General features: G+C 36.4%; 2 protein-coding genes across 4 annotated transcripts in view; one reads left to right on the top strand and one right to left on the bottom strand.

The window, feature by feature from the left end:
* Window positions 1–25,438, bottom strand: part of LOC110021367 — a 64,153-nt gene extending 38,715 nt beyond the window's left edge. Inside the window, exons 1-4 of one of the 3 annotated variants that reach the window (XM_020719835.1) lie at window positions 24,762–25,438; window positions 24,367–24,653; window positions 16,460–16,546; window positions 1,580–1,669 (exon numbers count right to left, since the gene is read on the bottom strand). In XM_020719835.1, coding sequence (XP_020575494.1) covers window positions 1,580–1,669; window positions 16,460–16,546; window positions 24,367–24,438 — 249 coding nt within the window. In that variant the 5' untranslated portion in view covers window positions 24,439–24,653; window positions 24,762–25,438. Of the gene's footprint in view, window positions 1–1,579; window positions 1,670–12,637; window positions 12,689–16,459; window positions 16,547–24,366 lie in introns of those variants that run through there. The other 2 variants (XM_020719834.1, XM_020719836.1) reach the window with 2 other exon arrangements.
* On the top strand, window positions 12,870–24,448 carry LOC110021368. The gene is made up of 2 exons (XM_020719837.1): window positions 12,870–13,085; window positions 23,869–24,448. The coding sequence occupies exons 1-2, from the start codon at window positions 12,879–12,881 to the stop codon at window positions 23,977–23,979; spliced, it is 318 nt and encodes a 105-aa protein (XP_020575496.1). The 5' UTR covers window positions 12,870–12,878; the 3' UTR covers window positions 23,980–24,448.

Below are 25,438 nucleotides of genomic sequence, written 5' to 3'. Positions count from 1 at the left end.
CTTCTTACGGGCAAACTCCACACCAAAAATAGTGCCGACAGTCACTCTTCCTACTCGCTTTCTTGATGAGGTTACAGTCCCCCTGGCCTTCAAATGATTCATGATAAACCTGAGGGAAGACCTGATTATCCACTGATCCCACAGAGCCAACCATATCAACATAAGAAGCCTTCCCAAGTTTTAAAATTGAAGCAACTGATGGTTGAGGAGAAACAGAAGCCATATAACCAAACGTGCGACTAAAGCAGATGAGTGAAACAGAGGAGAAACTGAAGGACCAATTTGTCTGGCTTTAGTAATCGACCGAGATAACTGATTCGTACGCGAGAGTTGTTCGAATGGAGGAGATGACTGAGGGTGAGCGGTGTACGAGACTCGCGTCGTTGAGTGGCGTGAAAGAGGAAAACAACCACACAATCGGTCCAAACAGAAGAATAAACGGAGAGATCTCACCAAAAACAGCCGAAGTCGAAGCCCTAGTTCGGGTAACCATTCTCGTCGCCAGAGCGCTCCTTCATGCCAGATCATGTCGTCAAATATATATATATATATATATAATATGCAAGTAAGGATTAATATAGAAATATATTATATGGCATGAAAAATATTAATGAAATGATCAACATAATATGCATGTGCATGAATGTTGTTAGATGTAATTCACTCTCTTATGTTACTAGTTGGGGACGCTAAATCATGCATGCACGTAAATTGAAAAAATAGTATTGATATTAATGTACTTTAATTTGTACAAAATTTAGATTGTACTCATGTAATAGATGTATAAAATATAGATAAGATAAAATATTGTACTATGTGATAGAATGTTCTAAGCATTCTTAATTGATTATAATTGAATAATAAATTATCAATTATTTTCAAATTGATTTATTTATGTTTAACTAGAATGCATATTATTTTTTTCTTTACGTTATTATAATTTAGAATTATGAGTATTAATTAGCTAATTGATAGCTCACAATAATTTAACTAACAATTTTAAAGCTTAAGTTTTAAAATAGAAAATGAGCAATAAATGTGATAATGTTTATAGAAAACACAACCAAATTGGAGAAATATAATTTTATTCATGATTTTTAATTTTCAGATGAACAAATTAGATATCGTTAGTAGCTCTTTCAATTTATTTGAAATATTAATTGTTAATGATGGAGTTTGAAATTAATTTTATTTTTAACATCCGACTGTCTATTCCCAAGTTGGTAAATGTAAGTCCCCGGGACAGGTCACGACAATCAGGATAGGTCAACTGAGACCAAACGAGTTCGGAAAATCAACCAGGAATGCACTATGTTGATTAGACCATCTTAGGTCAATGTGGGGGGCCGACCAATTGGCAAAGATAACTCAATTGAGGCTGGAGAGCCGAGAAAAATTATGCACTACCCAAGACTACACTAAATTAATACAAACACCGCGACAATTAAAAACAGGCTGAAGAAAGATGCACCTCTGAAAATTTATGAGGCCAAAATTAGTGCTTTACATTGGAAGTGAATATTTTAATTGCAGCTGGAAAATTTAGAAATGAAAGCACTTTCATAAAGGAAATACTTACAGTACGTTGCCCGGGAACAATTTTTGAAACAATGCTTAACAAAAGTGTTTTCTGCTGTTTTCCCGCAAACCAGATTAACATAGACTCATCCTGGAAATAATGTGGGAGAAACAACATTAACAGCCATTAGAAAGGGGAAGCCCTTAAATAAAATAATAATAATAAAACCATATATAGGAAAGTAGAGAAAGTAACAGTTATCTTGTCTTATATTGAAGAATGTTGCATTGAAAGGTATTTATAGACGTTTTATGGCCTAAATTCTTAGATGAATCAAATACAAAGAATGAAAAAAAAAAGAGGCCATGCTATAATGCATGGATTGTGAAATCAATAAACATAAAAAAGTAAAATGATTATCAACTGTGAACAGTACTAACATGCATTGGACATTGTTAGAAGGCAAACTGCTAGCAAAAGAAAGCAGAAGTGTCAATTACGATATATATACTATTAAAGCAAAAGAATGTGTTTATTCGCCCACCATTAGATGAATCAAATACAGACTACAGCCAATTGGATGAAGAATAGCTAGATTAGACAGTTAAGTCAGCTAAAAATATTAGAATAAATATCAAGTAGATGCACCACCAAGAATGTGAATCTTTTTTTTTCACAACATGTGAAAATAAAGATGAAATGAACGATAGCTTTACAATTACTGATCTAGAAATATACAAATCTGACATAGAATTTAAAGTGATTAAACGTTAAAAAACAGTCATCCATTCCACCTAGCGAGTGAATGCTTTATTTATTTTAAACAGATTTTGAGTTAGATATATGCGTAAGTTCCTTCAAGTTTACCAAATGGATGCTTCTAAATAGGTCACAGATTACATATCAAATATTCCTTTCAGATGTTCTGAAACACGAAGACATCAAATGTTTTAAAAGGTTATTTGTATTAGCATTCAGTGATCATTATCATTATTAGTCTTATTGGAATTATTTGGGATCAACTTTTCCAGTCGTCCTCCTCCATGTAATTCTATTGCGTGTTATTTTAGGTGTTAATTGTATTTTATGCAAGTTATTGCACGATGCAAAGTCAACGTTGTTTTTTGTCAACTTTTTTCATTCACAAACTTTTAAATACATTTTATCTATCCACCCTTAAAATCATATATCTTAAATTTAACCTTCCCAAAACCAATATCTTACAACATTTGCAGAGACTTCTGAAAAACCTATACATTTACTTTCATTCAAACATATAATTATATTTATTACTCTTTATTAGGTCACAACTCTCTAGCCTTCCCATTCAAAATTTCCAAATTATATGTAACGCATCCAATCTGCTTGAGATGTGACGCAATTTTAATTTTAGAATAATCATTGTAATTAATATTCAATTATCACATCATGCTTGTCATTATTTTCAAAATTCAATTCAACCTAAAAAGTATAACCATTTTATTCACAATATATTAACATTAATTTTCTTTCAATTTTATTTTTATTTGATTTATATTCATTTATGCGAGCTCCAAAAAGTTGTGCCCAACCTGTCGCACGAGGGAACCTCTATTATGAATTGGGTCAAATTTCCAGAAAGCAAATTAGACTTTAGATAAACATGGTAACTAAATATTTTTCTCATTTTGCGAGTACTCTTTGATATGGTTTTACGTTTCTCATAGACATAAACCCCTATATTTAATTATCTCTCATAATAATGAGAGCATACTTTCAAATAAAGCTAGTAGTTAGGACACTAGTTGTTTATAATAACAATAATTAAATTTAATATTAAATAAAAATTTATCATCATAGCTTAAAATAGATGGTTAACGGAATGATGACGAACCCGTTCAAGATTTTATGATTCCGCCAGTTTGAATTGTCATGATCCAAAATCAAATTAATTAGAGAATACAGTAGAACTAACCTAATCGAAATATTTTAAACCTCATCTATAAATCATATTATACAAGAGAACTTTGTAAACCTATGATTGATATTTATCTAAGACGATAAATATAAGTTAACCCTAACTAATATAGAGCTATATAACTTATCAAATGTATTATATGATTCAAAACTAAAAAGAGTAGAAACATTGAAAAATATAAATGCTACAATCGCAATCGTAATATAATGGTGTTATTTTTTGGTGAACCACAAAATCAGATGACTCTAATTATAACTTCTTATTTTTATGGTTGCATTTTAAGGCAAAAATATACAGATAAAAAACCCGGTTCACATCATTATTGGCACGAAATCTTTTGAGGGTAATCATAAATATATACTTACTATGACTTTAAGTGTTTGTGAACTTAAATTTATATTAAATATGTTACCTTCAGCAAATTAATGTGGAAATGGATGAATTTCATTTTAAGCTTTAGATGACAAAATTTTACTTAAAGATTTTAAATTTCATGATCTTAACTATTTAAATCATTTATTTATGAAATAAACCATTTGATTAAAATTCACTTTCAATATGGCCGTTATTGAGATGTTTGAATAACATCATTTTATTAATTTAGACTTTATTAACTATGTTTGCTTGCTTAAAGAGGTTCGAGTCGATGAACTATATATGACTTGAATATATTTTAAAAAATTTCATCGCACTACATACCTTGTTGATCATAACATTATACATAATCTTTTAAATAAACTTCAATCCTCAGGCTAATCGCATGTTTTTCTTTTTTTATTTATTTTGAGCGGGATAGATTATATTCATATCATTTTAATCCTTGCCACATCCTCACACATTAATTTTGAATGCTTGATGCATTGGTCTCGACTAGTCATGCAAGCCTGATTAGAATGATTGTGCGACCCGTGAAATAACAATGAACTTATTTTATTTGAAAGATTTTTCATTTCTTGAAAATATATTATAGTTCATGGGAACGCACTATCGCACAAGCAGTTCACAAGCTATATTTAGTGATTGATGTGTGTGCCACATAAGATAATTCATACAATTCATGACACACAATAGATAAAACCACTTTAACTTTTACTAAATATCATTCATGTGAACGCGCAATCGCTTGAAAGCTCTGAAGGTCAACTATGGTGGTCATTCATCAATTCATGCACACAACTATGCATTTAGAGGCCACCATTGATCACATTTTATCCACTTGCATGTGTTAGCTTGCAAATCTTATTGCGATCATTAGGAGCTTTAATACTTATTAAGTATTAAAACATGAAAATTAATTTATATTTGAACCTTGATTTTGTTAGAGTAGGCCGCACATGGGTTCTTCCTTTTTTTTCCATAAATAGGTACCCTCTTTAGATGATTTTATTCCAATTTTTAATTCATCTAGTGCGCTCTAGATGGTTCCAACTTCTAAGTGTTTAGGAGGATTCTATGAGGATCTATAAATCTTAATTATAGTCGTTAGTTATCAAATTTACTGGCCCCTATAAGCATAATTTGCTTAGCTTTGTCTCTTTCAATTCTTTTGGCATAACAAATATTTCATTTTAATTATTCAGTGGCATTATTTTTAATCATGTTATAAATAATAAAAAAAAAATTCTTTGAAGTTTGATTTATTCAAGTTTGGTTATTGAAAAATATGTAGCATCTTGACTCCTTCACATAGGGCACGCCTTCCTGAATGCTAAGTCTACCCACAAAGCGCAAAAAAGAGAAAAATAATGTATAAGATATGAAAGTAAGGGTCTTCTACACCCACTGAATATATCAGCATAAAAGTTCACAAGCAGATTCCCCTTCTGCATCAATAAAGATGTTTATTTCTGCTTACGTTTTGCTATAGAATCGTCTACAACCATCACTCCAAACAAGTCATGTATGAGTCTGCCCTTTCACCACATCAAGAATGATGCATATACGGTTACCTGGACAAAAATTTTGCAAGCAATAGAATTTCTCTCCGTGTCAAAATGACTCATAATGATGGTTCTTAAATATTGTGAAGATAAACTTGTTTTTTAATTTTGCTCGTTACACAATATATAAGTGGCAACTAAATCCACATACAACCTTTTGTTTTGTTTTTTTTTTCCTCACTTCTTTTCTTTTCCTTTCTTACTATTTCTCTCTTCTTTTTTTCACTTTTTTTCCTTTTTTTATAAATCTTTATTTTAGAAAATATTATTACATATGTGATATATCTACAACAAATCTCTATCATTCGGCATGAATCTCGAGGCATGATATAGATTTCAATGCGACTTTTCGAATAAGAAATATTCAAACCTCGATAAAAACTCATCAAAAACTCCAATTTCAGAAAACTTATAATCAAACTGACCGGCTAGAAAAGAACAACCCAATGTTATCAAAATTAATCTAATCCGAGTCAAATCAAGCTCAGATCAAGTCACTAAACAACTTTTGGAAGTTTTTTGGGCATATTTAGAATGTTAAACGGATGTTGAATCGAGCGTCTCGACAAGACGAATCTAATAAGAATTCAAACATTGTTCAGGCACTCAAATGTCCATGAAACGCCGTCTGATCAAAAGAAGTACTTTGGACAGTCCGATCAAAGTGATGCATATTACTGCACTCGTTGCACTCAAATCACTATAAAAAAAATCCCACCCTCTCATAAGGGGGGTCTGGAGGCTTGAGAAAGAACTCAAATGTTTGGGAAGGAACTGAAGTTCAGCACCACCCTTGTCACAGTCAACCACAGCAAATCGCCGTCGACTGTCGCTGACCGACATCGACCGCCATCGACCGCTGACCACCGTGGCTCACCACCAATCACCGTCAACCACCACCGACCGGAAGCCGTCAATCGACGTCGGAACTTGGAAAACCTAATAACATTTTTTCATTTGTGGGACAAAGGGTCCTTGTAATGATCCTAAGACCCCGTAATTTTTTCCCTTTACAGGTTTTTCACTTAAAAATTTCTGGTGTCATTACTGGTTTTTTTTTTATCTGAGAGTGTATTAAATTCTTGTGCAACGCTAAGACAATAAAACATTACTCTACCGCTGTTAACTTTCTAGAACACATCAATCTAGCACCGTCTATGGGAAATAGAGCATTCTCATTACTAAAATACTTGTAAAAATTGTTACATTGTCACCAAGCGCAATACTTGTAACGACAGAGCATCCCGCTCCAACACCCATCATTCTAGAAAATAGTCACGAAGTCAAAGTCATCAAGCCTCCTCATTCTCCTACTTCAAAAGGCATTACCCCGCTGCTAAAGGTGTCTCGGGTCATTCTTTGGAAGGTCAAGTACATAGGATGGAGGATTTCAACATGAGATCCTTCATCTCCTACGCGGGGAGCGACAACCACAACCCAATGAAACTCACTTACCACCAGTTCAACTTTCAACAGGAAATACCCCACACACTGGGTTCTCTCCTAATGATAAAACAATTTCTCTACAGAGATGAGACACCGATCTTATCGACATTACAAGTTTCACTTGTCTGTCTCATGCAGCTCACCTAACACCGCCCCGCCTTACTGTCGCTTTTGCTGATAACATCTAAGACGAACTACGACGTCTGATTCGGGAAGAGTTCCCTCTGAATAAAAGGGATCGCTTCCCTGCTCACCGCAACTTCCAAGAATCCTCTCATTTGGTTGACGCGATTCTCTGACACCTTATCTCAGCAGGTTTCAAACTCCCAAATATTGATGTTTATGGTGTAATTGATCCATACGAGCACGTCGATCACTATCGAACTATCATGCACATTCACCGTGGGTCTGATGCGCTTCTCTTTCAAGTGTTTCTGACGATCAAAAGAGTCAAGCTCGCACATGGCTCTACTCTCTCCCGTGGGGCACCATCAATACTTTCAATTAACTTGTCAGATTATTCGCAGAGTAGCTCATAGCAAATATAAGGATCATCAAATGTTCATCTCACTTATCAGTAGTTTGACAGAATGAGGAGAATCCCTCAAGGAATACTTCCGCAGGTTCTCCACTGAACCCGCCAGATTCCTAGAGTGGATTCGGAGTTACTGAGAAGAGTGTTTCTTCGAGGGCTCCACCCAGAGCCTGTCTATTCATCACTTATGCGAGAGACAGTGCGCTCTTACGTTGATCTCATCCATCACGTCGAAGCTCAAATCTCTGCAAACGAGGTCATCACTGCACACAAGGAATAATTTGAGCGATTGAGGGGCAAACGCAAGAATAACGCCAAGGAAACCGATCAAATTTCACAGCGAAAAAAATTTGAACCACAATCAGAAAAAGAATACACATCACTCAACACATCACATGTCAACATTCTAATGACCATCAAGGATGAAGAGACCGTCAAGTGATCAAGGCCGTTAAGAAATCCAGATGGTGGAGACCAGTCTGAAAATTGTTATTTCCACCGTTCAAAAGAACATTTGACAGAAAGATGTGTTCAATTAAACGAAAAAATTGATTGTCTAATACGCCAAGCTCACCTAGGTTATGAACAAGGTGAGGGGAACCAAAAAAAGAATCTTCGGAGTTATCAAATAAGAAGTACAACTCCAAATTATTTTATTTGAGTAAAAGGATGGCTTCAAAAAGTTAATTAAGTGAGTTTTTTATTTTCTCATGCAAGATTTTTGTGTAGAAAGTCTCCTTGAAGGCAAGAGGTAGACAAGGTCCTCATCCATGCCTCTTAAAGTTAAGCCCAAGAGAAAAGACTCGATGGGAAGATATTGTAATCCTGGAAGTCGAGCCCAAGAGGCAAGACTCGATGAGAAGCTATCATGCCCCTGGAAGTCGAGCTCAAGAGGCAAGACTGGATGGGAAAATACGATACTCCTCGAAGTCGAGCCCAAGAGTCAAGACTCGATGAAAAACTACCATGCCCCTGGAAGTTAAGCCCAAGAGGCAAGACTTGATGAAAAAATACGGTACTCCTGGAAGTCGAGCCCAAGAGGCAAGACTCAATGAGAAGCTATCATGCCCCTGAAAGTTGAGCCCAAGAGACAATACTCGACGGGAAGATATTGTACTCTTGGAAGTCGAGTACAATATGCAAGGCTCGATGAGAAGTTTTCATGCCCCTAGAAGCGAGCCCAAGAGGAAAGACTCGATGGGAAGATACGATACTCCTAGAACTCGAGCCCGAGAGGCAAGATTCAATGAGAATCTACCATGCCCCTAGAAGATGAGCCCAAGAGACAAGTCTCAATGAGAAGCTAGTAATGGACATGGTCTTCACTAGAAAGACTCCAAGAGAGCTAAGTGGTTGACAAGGCCTCTAATCAAAAACCTACAAGTTTCAGAAGACACAGATACATCAAAGATCTCAGAAAGATACAAGCTTTAGAAGGCACAAGTACATCAAAGAGCTTAGAAGGCTACAAGTCTCAGAAGACACAAGAACATCAAAAACCTCAGAAAGTTAAAAGTCTCAGAAGACACAAATATATTAAAGACCTCAGAAATCTACAAGCCTCATAATGCATATACATAAAAAATCTTAGAAGGCTACGAGCCTTAGAAGGTACCGATTCATTTCAAGCTCCTATAAGGCATAAGCTCGAGAGAGCATAACCTTGAAAGACACGAATTTCAAAACGTATGCGATCCTTCATTTTATAAAGTATATGTGCTAATTTTAATTGCAGAAATTTGTATAGTTGAGAAGCCACAACAACCACATAAGCAACGTCAAAGACGTACAAAGAAATACATTATCCTCTACAAATATCACATCAGATAATTAAAAATACTATAAAGACCAACAAGAACTGGTATAAAGACTACAAGAGATATCGCCGCTACAAAAGCATAAAACTCTCCCACTCAAAGCACGGCTGGAAAAATCTAGCATTTCTTCATCCTCACTGAAATGTGCAGGAGCAACAAGCAAGAAGATCTTGAGTCACTTACTGGGCAAGGACTGAGATAACTTTATCATTTCACTGATATGAAAATAATATCTCATTGTTCGTCTGCTATGCAAGACGGGGACAACTTTCTGTTGCACCGCAACGTAAAAGAAGATATCGTTGTTCGTTTATTACGCAGGACTGTGACGACTTTCCTCTGCACCACAACATGAAAGAATATCCCGTTGCTCACTTGTTACGCAGGACAGGCGACTTTCCTCTTCGCCACAACGAGAAAAAAGATCTTGTTGTTTGTCTGTTATGTAGAAAGAGGACGAATTTTTACAGCAACAAAACGTGAAAGAGAATCCCGTTGCTCGCCTGCCACGCAGGACGAGTACAACTTTCTTCTTCACCGTAATAAGTAAGAAGATCCCGTTGCTCGCATGCTACGCAGAACGGGGACGACTGCTCTCTTTACCGCAACTAAAAAGAAAATCTTGTTGCTCGTCTGCTACGCAGGATAGGGAAGACTTTCTTCTTCACTGCAATGATAATGAATATCTCATTGCTCGCCTGCTACCGGGATCGGGATGAATTTTCTCTTCACCGAGACGAGAAATAAGATCTCTTTGCTTGTCTGCTGCACGGGACGATGACGACTTTCCTCCTCGCCGTAACGAAAAAGATCTCGTTGCTCACCTGCTACGCAGGACATGGACAACTTCACTCTTCATCGAAACGTGAAAGAAGATCCCGTTGCTCGTCTGCTACACAGGATGGGGAGGACTTTTTGTTGCACCGTAACATGAAGAAAGATCTCGTTGTTCGCTTGTTACACAAGATGGAGACGATTTTCCTCTTCGCCGCAAAGAGAAAGATCTTGTTGTTTGTCTACTACGTAGGACGATAACGATTTTCTATTACACCATAACGTGAAAGAAGTTCCCGTTGCACATCTGCTACGCAGGACAATGACGACTTTCCTCTTCACCACAACCAGAAAAAAGATCTCATTGTTTGTCTGCTACGCAGGATGAGGATGACTTTCCTCTTCACCGCAACGAGAAAGAAGATCATGTTGCTCGCTGCTGCGCAGGACGATGATGACTTTCTTTTTTGCCGCAACGAGAATGAATATAATGTTGCTCTGCTATGCAGAACAAAGACGACTTTCTGCTGCACCGCAACGTGAAAGTAGATCTTGTTTCTCGTCTACTACGCAGGATGTTGCTCGTCTATTATGCAAGATGGAAACAACTTTCCTTTCGCCACAACGTAAAAGAAGATCCCTTTGTTCGTGTGCTACGAAAGACTTTGATGATTTTCTTCTTCGCCACAATGTGAAAGAAGATTTCGTTGCTCACTTGCTATGCAGGACGGGGACGACTTTCTTCTTCACCGCAACGTGAAAGAAGATATTGTTACTCGTTTGCTATGCAAGACAGGGACGATTTTCTTCTTAGCCGCAACGTGAAAAAAAAATCCCGCTGCTCGCCTGCTACGCAGAACGAAGACGAATTTCTTTTCCTGAGAAATCACAGATCACCTGCTATGAAGGGATGAAGACTCCAATTTCTTTCTCCTCTCCTTGGTCTCTATTTATAAGCTTAACATGAGTCATAACATTAAAAATAATTGAATTAAAAAAAATACTTAAATCTATCATAATTCCGTCTCTTCAAACTTAGCTCACGGTAATTTTTTGTCCTGCTCAGGAATCAAACCCACCACCTGCCGATGGAAGAAAAAAACCCTTACCAACTGAGTTGCGCTTATTTGCTTCAACAAATAGAGGTTTATATTATTCTTATATAAATTCTCATAGTAATATAATATATAATCATATGTATACCTATAACAACAAAAAGGAAAAAAATTTTAGATCTTAATATTTTTGGTTGATAAAATGATCTCATCCGAAAATAAGAGCGCAAATGATACATCTCCAATAAATTTTTATCATCATGCACAAATCTCGATGCATGACATAGATCTCGATGCGACTTTTTGAGTAAGAAATATTCAAATATCGATAAAAACTCATCAAAAACTCTGATTTCAACAAACTTACTTTCAAACTGACCAACTAGACAAGAAAAACCCAAAGTCACCAAAATTAGTCTAATCCGGGTCAAATCAAGCTAAGGTCAAGTCATTAAACTCTCTTGAAAGTTTTCCGGACATATTTAGAAGTTTAAACGAATGTCAAATCTAGCAAGTCTATAATCGAATCGAACATCCCAACAAAATGAATTCAACGGGTCTAAAATTACTCAATTCTGACATCGTTTAGGCACTAAAATGTCCATCAAACGTCATATGATCGAAGGAAGTCCTTTAGACCGTCCGATCAAAATGATTCATATTCCTGAATTCATTACACCCAGAAGACTATAAATAGAGTTCCACCCCTCTCATGAGAGAGGTTGAAGACGTGAGAGAAAACTTAAAGCTTTGAGAAGGAGCTGAAGTTCAACACCACCCTTGTCACCGTCGATCGTCGTCGGCCACCATTGACTACCGCTGATTGTCTCGAATACCGTTGACCGTCGTCGATCACCGACAACCACCGTCAATCACTGACGGCGACCGTCGATCGCCGTCCATCGCCGTCCATCGCCGCCGACTGCCGTTGACAACCACCGGCCACCATCGCGCGCTACTACCTCTGTCAACCACCACCGATCGTCGATGACCATTGACCAACGTCGATCATCAACAATCACCGTCGACCACCACTGACTGAAAGCCGTCAGTTGACGTAACTTAGAAAATCTAATAACTTTTTTCTTGTTCGTGAGACGAAAGGTTTCTATAGTCATCAACCTATAGTAAATTTTTACATATGGGTTAGGCCTCGTGATTTTTTTCCTTTATAGGTTTTCCACGTAAAAACTTTTGGTGTCATTATTGGTAGTTTTTTCTTTTATCTGAGTGTGTACTGAATTTTCGTGCAATGCTAAGACGATAATTCATTACTCTACCACCGTGAATTTTCTAGCACGCATCAATTTGAATAATATGCATTTGAGATTGAGTGTACTCAGAGTGTGCTCGATCTGAGCACACCCTAAAACACCTAAATCCGCACATATGTTATCCATACATAATTAGTGCTCCTATTTTTGGAAAGAGAATAGCGATTAGGGTAGAGACCGGTGGAGAGAGTGTGTGAGAGAGAGAAAAGTGAGGGCTCAGATTGGCAGCAGGTTCGTAATTCTATTTAGCAGAATTTAACCAATATCCTATTAAACAGCCAAAATGACAACTTATAAATCCCATTTCTCCCACGATTTACCTTAAAATCCGGGTTTGGTCGCCTTTAACCTTGATCCCAAAGCCACATGAACTTCTCCTCTAGTTCAGTCGCCACGGGCGTTGCCGAGGCTTTCACTTCAAGCTCCCTCGGAACATATTCTTCTTTACAGGCCGCAGATACAGATGTCATCTCCAACGCGAGCTGCTGCGGTTTCGCCTTCACAAGGCATTGTCGCCGTTGATTCCTTCTCATCCGAGCTTACGGTGTGATTTTCGCCTCAATGCGCCACAGGTCCTGGCAATGCCCTCTCCAGAGAGCTCCTAACACCATTTTCCCTTGCTTGACAAGCCACTGGCTTCGTCTGCGCGCTTTCTCTGTGGCCTCCTCACTTCTGCGCACGACGCTGGTCCCATCAACGGCTTCTCCACGTTCAGCCGATGGCTTCTCCAGCGAGCTCGAGTCGCGTTCTCCTTGCTTCTCCATCCAGGTTCAGTCTGCCAGAGTATTTTTTTCTGTTTTTTTTAGGGGTGGGGGGCGGCGGTTGATACTTAACTTGCATATCACATCTTTTTTATATATTTATGTATCACCGGTCTTGATGTTTATATTTACATACATACTGCCCAAATATTTAATATTACATCAAAAAATTATCATCATTATTTCCTTAAATATGAAACACATATTTTTATGCATAATTGTATGATTCTAAAATGTTATAAATATAAATATTATATTTTGCATGAAACTTTTGTGGTATTTAAGTTTCTTTTTTTTTTTTGTTCCTTTCTGTTTTCTTTTTCTTTAAATTGAAACACAGTTCAACAATTTGCCTAATTTCTAATCATTTTAACAAAAGCAAAGATTCTTCAATATAGCTAATAATTTAGTTTTGCAAAGTAAGGGCATGATCTAGTAGTAAAAAATTTATGAGAACAATAGAGCATTATTTTTGGGGCACTCGACTTCTTGAAAAGGTCTCAGACAATCATACATGTCTAGAGGTTTATGGATAATATAGGCATAAATAAATCATTTTCTAAAAATCAACCACTATAAATATAAGTTATTGAAAGTAAATCAGGATTAGATCCTTAGGATTTCTCTAGCCGGTAAAGCCAAGGAAAAACCCATCTGGTTAACATCAACTCATATAATTAGCTCTCTCTCGGTTCTATCTCTCTCTCCCATCCTTTCATCTTCTTGACTCTCTATACTCGGGTGTGATTTCAAGACAAATCATAATTCAGCACCTTGAAAATGTGCGGGAAGCTTAAATCATGACATAAATAAGAAGATGAGCTATAAAATGAGTAGAATAACAAAGTGATGGAGAAGTAACTGGCAACATGTAATGCATTGGAGAACTCATCTAGGAGAATATGTGTTAAGCTACTCATACTCAAACACTTGTACTCGACCTCCTATTCTCGACCTTCTACACTCGGCCTCCCGTACTCGACCTCTTATGCTCGACCTTCTGCACTCAACTACTTGCAGATCCAACAAATAGCTCTCACAAAGATGATTTCCCATAATAACTCTTCTAGAGAACTTGTGCATGGCCAAATAGACTGACTAATTAACATATGTGATAACCAAGAGTACACAACAAAAGGCTAAGAGTAGTGAAAGACGAAAACAAATATAAAATGACATCGTATATGATATAATTTATACAGCCGAGATAATAAAGGATATATCCATACAGTCAAAAATCCCAAGCAATTTATATGTAATTATAGCTTATACACATTATATTGGGAAATTATCACTATATAAGAGGGGGAATGATATTATTCTAGGACTTCTAGAAGGTATTTAAGAACACAAAAAAGGTCAATAAGTTTTCGGATAGATAAGAAAAGGGAGAGGACGGATGCCGATTGAAATCGGGTGTGAATGGTGGGATGACTCCAAATCGGAAGCGGAAAATGAATGTTTTCTGCTATCAAACGGCAATAGGCAGCAAAGTAGACGATGAATGTGGCATTCGAACATTTGGGAGAGATCACGACTTTGATCCTATCTAGCTACATACACACCACCTAAAAGAAATTAAAAGGTACATCACTCCAATATGGAAAACAAGGAGAAGATATCTCCAAATACATTAACTATAGTCGAAAGCCTCTCAAAATAGAAAAACAAACATATAAATAGTTCCTCCTAAAAAATAGACCTTTTCTAAAGAAATAACATAAAAAGTGGGTCCATAATGGTCTGGTGGCAAGAGCTTGGCGGGACCTACTACCTTAATCAGATGATAGAAATCTCGTATCTCGTGCATCCCGGGAAGAGAAGGTTGATCGATTGATTCTCGCAATTGTGGAATCTAACTATCATGGTATCCACCATCACAAGATTCAAAACCCACTCATGCTTCACGCCAGGCATGATTCCAGCATCTCCTTCCCTCGTTTGTGTTCGCGTCTTAGGCCCGTATGAGCATCCCGCATCATTCTTCCTAAGTAGGACGGGCTTCGCCTTCTACACTAAAATATTTTAGAATTAATCCATCACCATCATAACAAAGTCATCACATTGTTGTGTTTGAGTCAGTTCCACTATAAAATGTATACTGGTATCTATTTCATGCCACTCTAAAATTTACAAATCATCCCAAAGTCTAACTTGATAGAATAAGTAGTCATCTTTCTTGGGCACAATCAAAGCTAGAACTATACATAGACGATTATTCTCATATATCAACCCTTGAGCCATTAAATTTGTAACATGCTTCTATTACCGCTTGTACTCGATTGGGTGCATCCAAAAACAAATATGTCTTGAAAAATTACCTTTTGAACAAATTCTATTACATGTTGGACCACTCTCCATGACAACCACTCAATAGGCAAATTGTTGATGAGGATATCCAGCTACTCCCTCATTAGAGGTTGCCTTTTTTCTTGGATCGGCTGCTCAGACTTATTACCTTCTAGAACAACCAATTTTAATTCAGCTGGAATTTCTCTCATAGATTCAGCTAGAATTACTAGCATCTCTTTCTCGTCAGGTAAAAGTTAAAATGCATCTATAACTTCTTCATCCTCTCCTCATGTTTAGGCAATAAGACACTACATAGCCAAAATTATGATAAAGTTTTTAATTGCAAGGACATATTTGAGAGTACTGGCGGTCTCCAACTTTTCTCCACTATGTACAAATTCCTCCTCTAGTTGGGTCAGAGGTGCTCCACTAGGTGTAATCTTGATGCCTAGTCTGATGGATAAACTATATTTAAAGGTTGGTGTGTACTTGATACTGTTGTGTTGTTTCTTCGCCTTTAGAGCTTGGTTCTGAACATCATATAATGTCCAATAAGGCTACAATTACACCACCTTGTGAATAGACAATCTGATTCTATCCCATGGGATAGCTATCAAGAGAGTCAATACAACCATTTACCTACTCTCTCCCTCTCTCTGTCTCACTTTCTTTCTTTCTCTATTGCTCACTCTCTCTTATCCTTCATTGTGATTCAAGGTGTGATTCAAGGACAATTCTGGGTTTAACAATATCACATCAAACATATTACTATTTTAACTTTTAAAAGTGAAATACATCTTCTAATGCACAGGTAAGTGAATATATATATTTAAAATTTGGGTGTTGGACATGCATGCCACACAATTCTTATGTATTGAAGTATCTAACACCTAAAGTTTGATATTTACATTTATAACTCTTTTATGTCATAACTTACGCATGGAAAGAGGTATTACCAAAAAGGTGGTATTTTTGATGTGATGTTAAATGGTTAAGTGTAATAAATTATAAATATGAAAATTTGGTGTCTCTTTTCTGTTAGGATAAGTGAAGAAAACATGAACATCTGGTCAAAAATGAAATACTTACAGCAGAGAGTCTAATAGGGCAGAACTTTGGTTTCCCTCTACGACCATATTTGAGTAAACATGACCCCTTTTTAAGGGCCGTAATTGCCTGAGATCATATTTACAAAAAATATTAGTTAAAAGCAGCGGGGAAATGTAAACAAAAAGAACATATATTAAATGAAAGAAACAACGGCTTATGAATTTCCCATTTGATATGTTTAAGGCAATCAAAGCTTTCGATATTGTTAAAAGCCTCAATACTGATAAAATTTCAGCATATTTTTTAGAGGCTAAGCAAATAATTAAAGATTAGCATATAATTTCTTCATTTTCTAAATTTAACATATTATTCAATGCTTTATAATTGTGTCAATCATGTCATGGATGATACAACACAATAATGGACGAATATAATTAATTATGAATGATGTCCACATCAAATTCTTTTGTGATAAACACCTACTCCCATGAACCTTTGGTGTGCTTAATTCGGAACTTTCCTCCAAAATATGGAAATATCTTATCTAATTACTAATCAAGCACTCAAGATTAAAATAAGGCAAGGCATTTCAAATTTGGATGAACATATATGGTAATATTATTTTCGCCTTATTAGACAATTACTTTGATCTTTCACTTATCGTAAATAACCTATATTTAAATATGAAAAGAATATAATAAATAGTCTTTTCAAACTTAACCATACACTTCACAATTAACCTACATTTAAATATGCAGTCAATTGCATTTGTAATTTTTGTGCACAATTTACATAATGGCAACATGAGATAAGAGGGCCACTTTCTCATGTTATAAATATATGAGCACATTTTATGTTAAACACATTATTTTTAATGGCTTCTATTTTAATTGATTTGTTTTCTTCTTAGTTTATTTCTTTGTATGTTCTAGTCCTACTATATAAAAAGAGATCTAAAGTTTATGAGAGACTAAGAAGTGTATGATGTTGAGAAGTATTGAGTTATAACCTCAAGTCATTTTGGTTTCTCTTCATCTGGTGCTAGTGAAATCTTCTTCCCCATCTCATAATTTTTTTTTTTTTTGTTTGATTGTTGTTGTGTACAACTGTTATAAGAGCTTGTGGTTCGTTATTGGAGCTGGTGGGCTGATTCGGTGGTCCGACGTGCAGATCGGAGGCAGGCCCGGTGGCTTGGACGTGGAGTTCGAGCGGTTGTAGGAATTCGTGGCGGGCCTGGCGAAAAAGCGGCAGACCTCTTTGTTGTTTGACTTGCGTGGGAGCCGCATAGAGTAGTATAAAATCAGTGATTTTATTTGGTTCGGTCTGCATGCGGATACGCTGTGTTGAGGCAGGAGTAGACGGATTAAGGAAGGAGTTGTTTTGGGATGGGAATCTTTCATCTGCCTAATAGGAATATTTCTTTATTTCTCTCCTTGGACGGGCGGAGGAAACATCAGAGGAAGGAAAAATCATTCTTTAAAAAAGGATGTTTTTTTTTAGGCAAAGTAATTTCGGAAACGGTGCAATTTTGGCAAAGAAAATTTTTTTTAAGGAAACTCTTTTCGGGAAAAGAGAATTTCGGGGAAAAAAAATTGGGAAAATTTTTTTAAATTTATTTTTTTAGATTTTTCTCTTTGTTTGCTTTTTTTTTTCTTTTTTCCCATATATTCTGCTAGAGGAATCTTTTTGGAAAAGATTCCAACAGGGGTAGAAATAACGAATAGTTTTATGTCAGAATCTTCAACATCTACTATAGCGCTGGAAAAGTAGATTCATCAGGTGATTATACGTCCCGTCAAAATCGATGTGATGAAATTTGATGACTGTTGGAACTATAACATTTAGCAATCTGTTGTGTTCTCTAAATCTGAAGGAAGTCCTGGATAGCGAGGAATGTCCTGAAAAAATATTAGAGACAGATTAGTTGAAGTTGAATACGAATGCTTGCGGTTTGATCCAAAATTGCTCAACCGAAGAAATCAAATATGAAGTAATTATGAAGACTTCTACAGAAAAATTGTGGAAGATGCTGGAAAAAAATATCTCACGAAGAATGTCGAGAATTGTCTTCATACAAAACGTCGACTCAACAGATTTCAAATGAGACGGCAGATTTCAGATGAAACGGGGCGTTACAATTGATGAACATTTGAATGACTTCACAAACATGTTGACGCATTTGTTAAATTTGGATGAGGAGGTTGGAGATGAAGACAATGCATTTCTTCTGTTCAATTTGTTTCCAAATGAATATGAAAACTTCAATATGACACTTATTCATGGGAATGAGGTTTTGGATTATGGTGAAGTGACTATGACACTGTTTGATCACAAGTTATGTTGAAGGGGCAAAGAGTCTACAAAGATGGAATTAGCTAAGACAATTATACTCCAACGTGACATATTTAAGAAAAGAAGAATTGGTCAAAGAAAGGTGGCAGCGACGACACTTCTCAAAAGCAGGCAAGTCTCGTGGGCGTGATCTTTGAAAAAAAATAGTTTGCTTTCTTTTTAGAGACTGTTCATTGACAGAAAGATTGTCTAAAGCTAAATGAGAAGGGAAAGGAAGCTGCATGAGGCGAAAGTCAATGTCATTGTGAAAAGATGTGAAGAGATGAATTCAGATGTATCGTTATTTACAGTTTCTTACAATTTGTTTACAGATAATTCGTGTTGGATTCTGTACATAGATACTACCAATCACATTTGTCCCCATCAAGGGTGGTTTCGTACGTAAAAGAAGCTGGACAGCAGTGTAGTGACTATGAACAATGATCAAACTTATCTTAATATTGGTGTACGAAGTATCTTCATCAAAATGCATGATGGTCCTGTGAGAAAGCTGACTGATGTTAAACATGTTCCAGATGTTAGGAAGAATTTGCTGTCAGTTGGAGTTTTAGATTCCAATGGCTACAAGATAGTTATTGAGGCAGCAGTTCTGAGGATATGTCGTGAATCAATGTTTTTATGCAGGGAGTTTGTCATCACAACCTTTACTATCTTTAGGGTAATCTAGTGACTGGAACAACTGTTGTTGTTGATAATTCTTCTGACGTCACTATGTTGTGGTATGCGCAGTTAGCTCATGCTGGAGAGGCCTTACTCATGCATTGGTGAAGAAATGATTGATCAAAGGAGCGAACACCTACAAACTTGATTTCTGTGAGCATAGTGTGTTTAACAAGAAGACATAGGTATCTCTTGGACTGTCATCCACAGTACAAAATGTATTTTAGAGTATGTTCACATAGATGTTTGAGGCTCCACCAAGACAGTATCATTCAACGGGCAAAGATATGTTTTCTCTTTTATAGATGAAACTTCACTGTTCGAGAGACGCCGCAACAGAAATGGGTGGCAGAGAGGATGAATCGGACTTTGGTGAAGAAAGTTTGATGTATATTATCCAATGTTGGGTTGAATAGAATCTATTGGGTCGATGCCATAAAATATGTTTGTCACTTGGTGAATCGTCAACCTTCTGCAGCTATTGGGAAGAGATATGTATCTTCATTGGCTTCATGCGTGGAGTTAAGGGCTTCAAGTTGTATGATCCGTTAGAAAGAAAGATTGTCATTAGCAGAGATGTTACATTCAGCAAGGCAAGCTTGTTGAAAACTCGGGACTCAAAGTAGGTGGAGAGTTCTACTGGGACCATAGATACGTAATAGAATTTGGAGTTTGATGCAACTCCATTTATTCCACTGAGTTTGTTCTCTTTGACTCAGATATCATATTCAATTGCAGCTCAGAGGTATCTGTTGATGGTTCTTAGAAGAAGGTGGAAGAAAATACAGAGGATGAGATTCTTGTTTAGGAATCTATTATTAAGAACAGGACTAAGTGCCAGAATGTCCCAAAACCAGTTTGGTTGAGGGATCATAGTGCATTTGGTCTTTCAGTCATAGAGACAGAAATTCCTTATCACTATAAAGAAGTGTTGGAGAGCCCAGACTGTGATTGTTGGAGAGCGGCAATGGATGAAGAGATGTAGTCTCATCAGAAGAATGGTAATTGAAGGTTGGTGAAGAAGGAAGGATCTCAAGGAGCTGATGTGTGGTACAAGACAAGATTAGTATCAAAAGGCTTTGCACAATGAGAAGGAATTGATTATAACGAAGTGTTCTCCCCAGTGGTCAAACATCCCTCAATTTGCATTCTCTTAGCACTTGTAGCACAGTACGGTATGATCTCGGAACAATTTGACGTGAAGACTGCATTCCTACATGGAGAATTGCAAGAAGAGATTTATATGTCACAGTCGTCAGGATATGGAGCATCAAAAAATTTTGTTTTCAAACTGAACAAGTCTTTATATGGGTTGAGACAATCACCATGACGCTAGTATAAAAAAATTGATTAGCACATGAGGGGACAGGAGTACAGGAGTACAGGAGTAGCTAGCATGATCATTATGCAAATTTCAAGAAGTTGACCAAAGGTGAGTTCATTTACTTTCTTCTATATGGTGATGATATGTTGATTGCATCTGTTAATCAGATTGAGGTTGATAGGATGAGGAATCGACTGTCCAAACATTTTGAAATGAAAGAGTTGGGTGGCTCGCAAAAATTCTTGACACGGAGATTTTTAGGGATAAGGCAACTAAAAAGGTTTAGCTTTCACAAGTAACTTGCGTTCGGAAGGTGTTGAAGAAATTTGGGGATGATGACTCGAGCAAGGCGGTGAGTCTAACCATTACATCTCACTTTCAACTTAGTTCAGATTAGTGTCATAAAGATGATCAGAAAGGAAGATGTGTGATCGGTTCCTTATGTTAGTGTAGTGAGCGATCTAATGTATGTCATGGTTTGCACTAGACCAAAAAAAGCACAAGCAGTTGGTGTTGTGAGCAGGTTCAAGCATGATCCAGAAAGAATTCATTGACAAATTGTGAAAAGTATTCTGAGGTATTTGAAGGGTATAGTTGATGTTGGTTTAGTATTTCAGAGGCAGTCATTCAGTATAGATTTGTGTGTATGCTACACTGACTCGGACTGTACATGAGATATGAATAGGCAAAAAATCTACGACGAGCTATTTATTCACATTAGCAAGAGGTTCAGTCAGTAGAATTTCATTTCTTCAGTCTATTGTTGCTTTGTCTACTACTGAGACTGAGTAAATGACAGTTACAGAGGCGATCAAATAAGCAATATGGATATATGCCCTATTGGATGACTTGGGAGTTGATCATGAGTCTCTGACGGTGTTATGTGATAATCAAAGTGCAATATTCTTAGCAACAAATCCAGTTCATCATGTTCGTACGAAACACATTGATGTGGGATACCACTTTGTTCAGGACTTAATTGAAGAAGACAAGGTTATGTTGTAAAAGATAGATACGAAGGAGAATTCAGTAGACATGCTCACAAAGCATACCAATCCAGAAGTTCGCCTATTGCAGAAATTTGGTGAACATTCGAGCTCAAGATTGATTGATTGCTCAATCGTGTATTTTAAAGAACTATGTGAGGCTTAATCCCTTCGAGAGGGGGTGTACGTAGGCAACCATCTTGGCGCGTAGGGCTGTCAAAAAAGCTCATTGTTCGCGAACATCTCGTGTTCGGCTCGTTCGTTAAGTAAACGAGTCGAACACGAATAAATTTTTAAAGCTCGAATTATAAACTAGTCGAACACGAACAACTCCTTATTCGCTCGTGTTCGGCTCGTTTCAGTTCGAAATAAAAAAATTATTTAACTATTTATATAGCAATATATTACATATATTATTTGAAATAAAAAAATTATTTAACTATTTATATAACAATATATTACATATATTATTTATATAATAATATATTATATATATTTATGTCTACGTTTAAATCATAACACCTCATGTGGCAATGTAGTTAGTGCATTCTTTTGTATATATTTGATCCAGGTTCGAATCCCACACTTTACATCTATTTTTCTCAATTTAAGTTTAAAGAGCCAATTTTGAGCTGAACACGAACTGAACACGAACACAAATATTTTAATCGAGCAGAACACGAACACACTGTTCACGAGCTGATTTCGAACACGAGCCGATTTCGAACAAGAGCCGATTTCGAACACGAGCTATTTCGAACGAGCCGAACACGAGCCAAGTCTGAGCTCGCTCAAGCTGGGCTCGTTTACAGCCCTATTGGTGCGACTGATTTGGAGTTGGAGCTCAGTTGGTCATCTCTCACTTATCTGAAAGTAAGATATGAGGTAGAGATTGCTGTATTTAATGACTTTTATTTTAATTGATTTGTTTTCTTTTTGCTTTGTTTCCTTATATGCTCTATTCCTCATCTATAGAAAGGGATCTAGGGCATATGAGAGACTAAGAGGTGTATGGTGTTGAGAAACGTTGAGTTGTAACATCAAGTCATTTTTGTTTCTTTCTATCTGTTACTAGTGAAATCTCCCTCTCTGTGGATGTAGGCGAATCGATTCAATGTCGAACCATATAAATCTTTTGTGTTTGGTTGATGTTGTCTGAATTTCTATGCTTCCGCATTGTTTTCACATAACATAACATAAATAAGCCTTTGATTGGCCCAACAAGCGTAGACCTGTTAAAAGTTGTGTTTACATTTTTATATTCAACATTAAAGTTGAATACAACCATTTGACATATTTGAGGCACGCTTTAACATAGTTAAGACAAGCAATGAAGGTGACCTGTTATATATACCTTTCTAAACTATATTTTTCTCAATGATGGTAAATATGTTATTGAAAATAACATTAATGCAAATAATAATCATCGTGTTGACACACAAGTTTTTTTATTCTATTAGCAATATAATGATGTGCTCACGATTTGTATGATTATGATGAAGATTATATAGTCTTTTTTCCTATATTTTTAACATTTGGTGTGGAACACGAAATGCTGATACCCAATAAAAGCATGCCTATTATTAATATTAATGCTTGTTTGTCATTGAAAATTAAATGCACTGAATTACATTAAAATGTAATTGGAATTAAATAAATCTTGGTTTTTATTCTGTTAATCCTTTATTATTTATAAGATGTTGCTAGATTTCATGGATTCATCACTCCATGTGTTAGCATCTCTAGGGAGCCTTTTTTTTCTTCATCTAACTCACTAATCCAAAGCACTACTGATCTTTCCTTCCTATTGTAACTTCATTAAAAGCATTACTTTGTTTGTTTGTATGATTAAATGTAATAAGGGTTTGAATTCAAATATTCAGGTAATTCCTTTTTTCTATGTTGTTATTACTCATGCCTAGGAAAGTGCTTATTTATTGTCCATAATAAAATCATAAATTGTTGCCCTCTTTTTTTTTTCTTGTTTAACTTGCAATTGACTCTAGAATTAATAAAGAGTCATCTAAATGAAGCTCTTCGCCTTCCATACATGCATGATATCAGAGCAATTTCCTCTCTTTCTCTCCTTTTTTAAAATTTATTTTCTATTTTATATCTCTTCTCAGGACTGGTACCAAAGAAGCCACCAACATTATGGTGACAATTTCAACTATTCTAATGAACGCCATTTTGTCAGAGACTTTATCTCCTTCCATCATCACCGAACAGCTTATTAGGCCAAACTTCATTTAGTCGTCTCAATCAGTGACAAGTTTATTCCATGAGATATATATAAGATTATTTCACAGATGGTGATCACATACCCAGTGGAAGAGAACAAGTATTGGTCATATAAGGCTATAAATAGTACAGTGGATTCAAGACTAGTAAGTTCCAAGCAAATAGACAACAATGCAGGAAGATGATGGAACAAATAAAAAAATGTATCCTAGTTTCTACTAGGTATGGTTAAAAATTTAAGACTGCCAATTTCTAGAAGTAATAAGCACAATTTAATTAAAAAATAATGCCATTAATTCAAGGAAAACTGAATAAAACCTTAATGTAGCCTTAGCAGAAAATATATATAGAATTAGCAGCAGTTTTTGTGGCTCGGTACATACCTGCTTTACATCCCTGTCAAAGGGACTACTTCTCCTAGCATCCGCCATCGATGTTCCCAAGTCACGCGGCATTCAAACCAATGAGAGAGAATGATAAGCTGGTAGCAGAACAGTCGATACTGCCCCATAAAAGAAACTGCCACAGATTTTGCTCTGTAGAGCAATGAACCAGCAGATTCATTTATGCCATCATAATCAATTCACACAGGGCGGATGGATTCTCTATATCACCGACGACGAGAAAAAGAAAAGAAAAAATGGCTGCAGCGCTTTCCAAGATTTTATTCCTGATCAGCAAATTAACCATTCAAATGTAGAAATCCAGAATAGAAGCGGCAATGTGATGATCACAACATCAAACGACGGCATTTGTAATCCTAAATTCTTGTTCATACATGTAATTTTAAGGATGCAGGACCTCCAAAATTTCAAAAAGTATTTAATGAATCCGCGGCAAACTGCTCAAATGCACTGGTGATCAATAATGCTCTAGAAATGTGCATGCATGAAGCAACTCGTAATTCGCAGAATCATACGAATATTAATACCGACCGAGATATTGATCAATGAAAACCCCCATTGAAAAAAGGTGACAACAGAAAAGTGAACCCTTCTGCTCGATTCTGCGATTAATCGGCTCGAGTAGAAGAAGGGAATCGATAAGCTCTGCTGCAAAGATAAAAGGGGAGGAGGATGAACAGCGGATTTTTGGTAAGATTCCGGCGACGAATGACGGAGAATAACTTGAGAAACTTTTGGAAAAAGTGATGGTGCAGAGGAGGAGGAGGAGGAGGGAGGGTAGATTGTGAATTTGACAGATGATAGGAGATGCCAGAGTGGCGAACGTACGCATCCAATTTTTGTCTTCCTTGCCACCTCAATGGCAACCAACAAGCCTTCATAAATGAATTCCATGTTGTCTTTCTAATAATGTTTACATACTTAGCATTCAAATGTTATCCATTTACTTATCTTGCACCTAAACTTCAATTTTTACATTCAAAACATCCTTCCCAATATAAAAAAAGGTGGAAATAGTGTAATCCATCTTTTAATGCAGTGAGAATGAAGC

Source organism: Phalaenopsis equestris, unplaced genomic scaffold, assembly GCF_001263595.1.
Source record: "Phalaenopsis equestris unplaced genomic scaffold, ASM126359v1 Scaffold000134, whole genome shotgun sequence".
Classification (NCBI taxonomy): domain Eukaryota; kingdom Viridiplantae; phylum Streptophyta; class Magnoliopsida; order Asparagales; family Orchidaceae; genus Phalaenopsis; species Phalaenopsis equestris.
Note: the sequence above shows the minus strand (reverse complement) of the source record. Positions and strands in the feature narration are given on the sequence as shown.

Coding starts and splice junctions, on each gene's coding strand:
- LOC110021368 (XM_020719837.1), top strand. CDS start 12,879: ATGCGCCACAGGTCCTGGCAATGCCCTCTCCAGAGAGCTCCTAACACC. Junction 13,086..23,868: donor CTCCTTGCTTCTCCATCCAG/GTTCAGTCTGCC, acceptor ATCTCTTCTCAG/GACTGGTACCAAAGAAGCCA.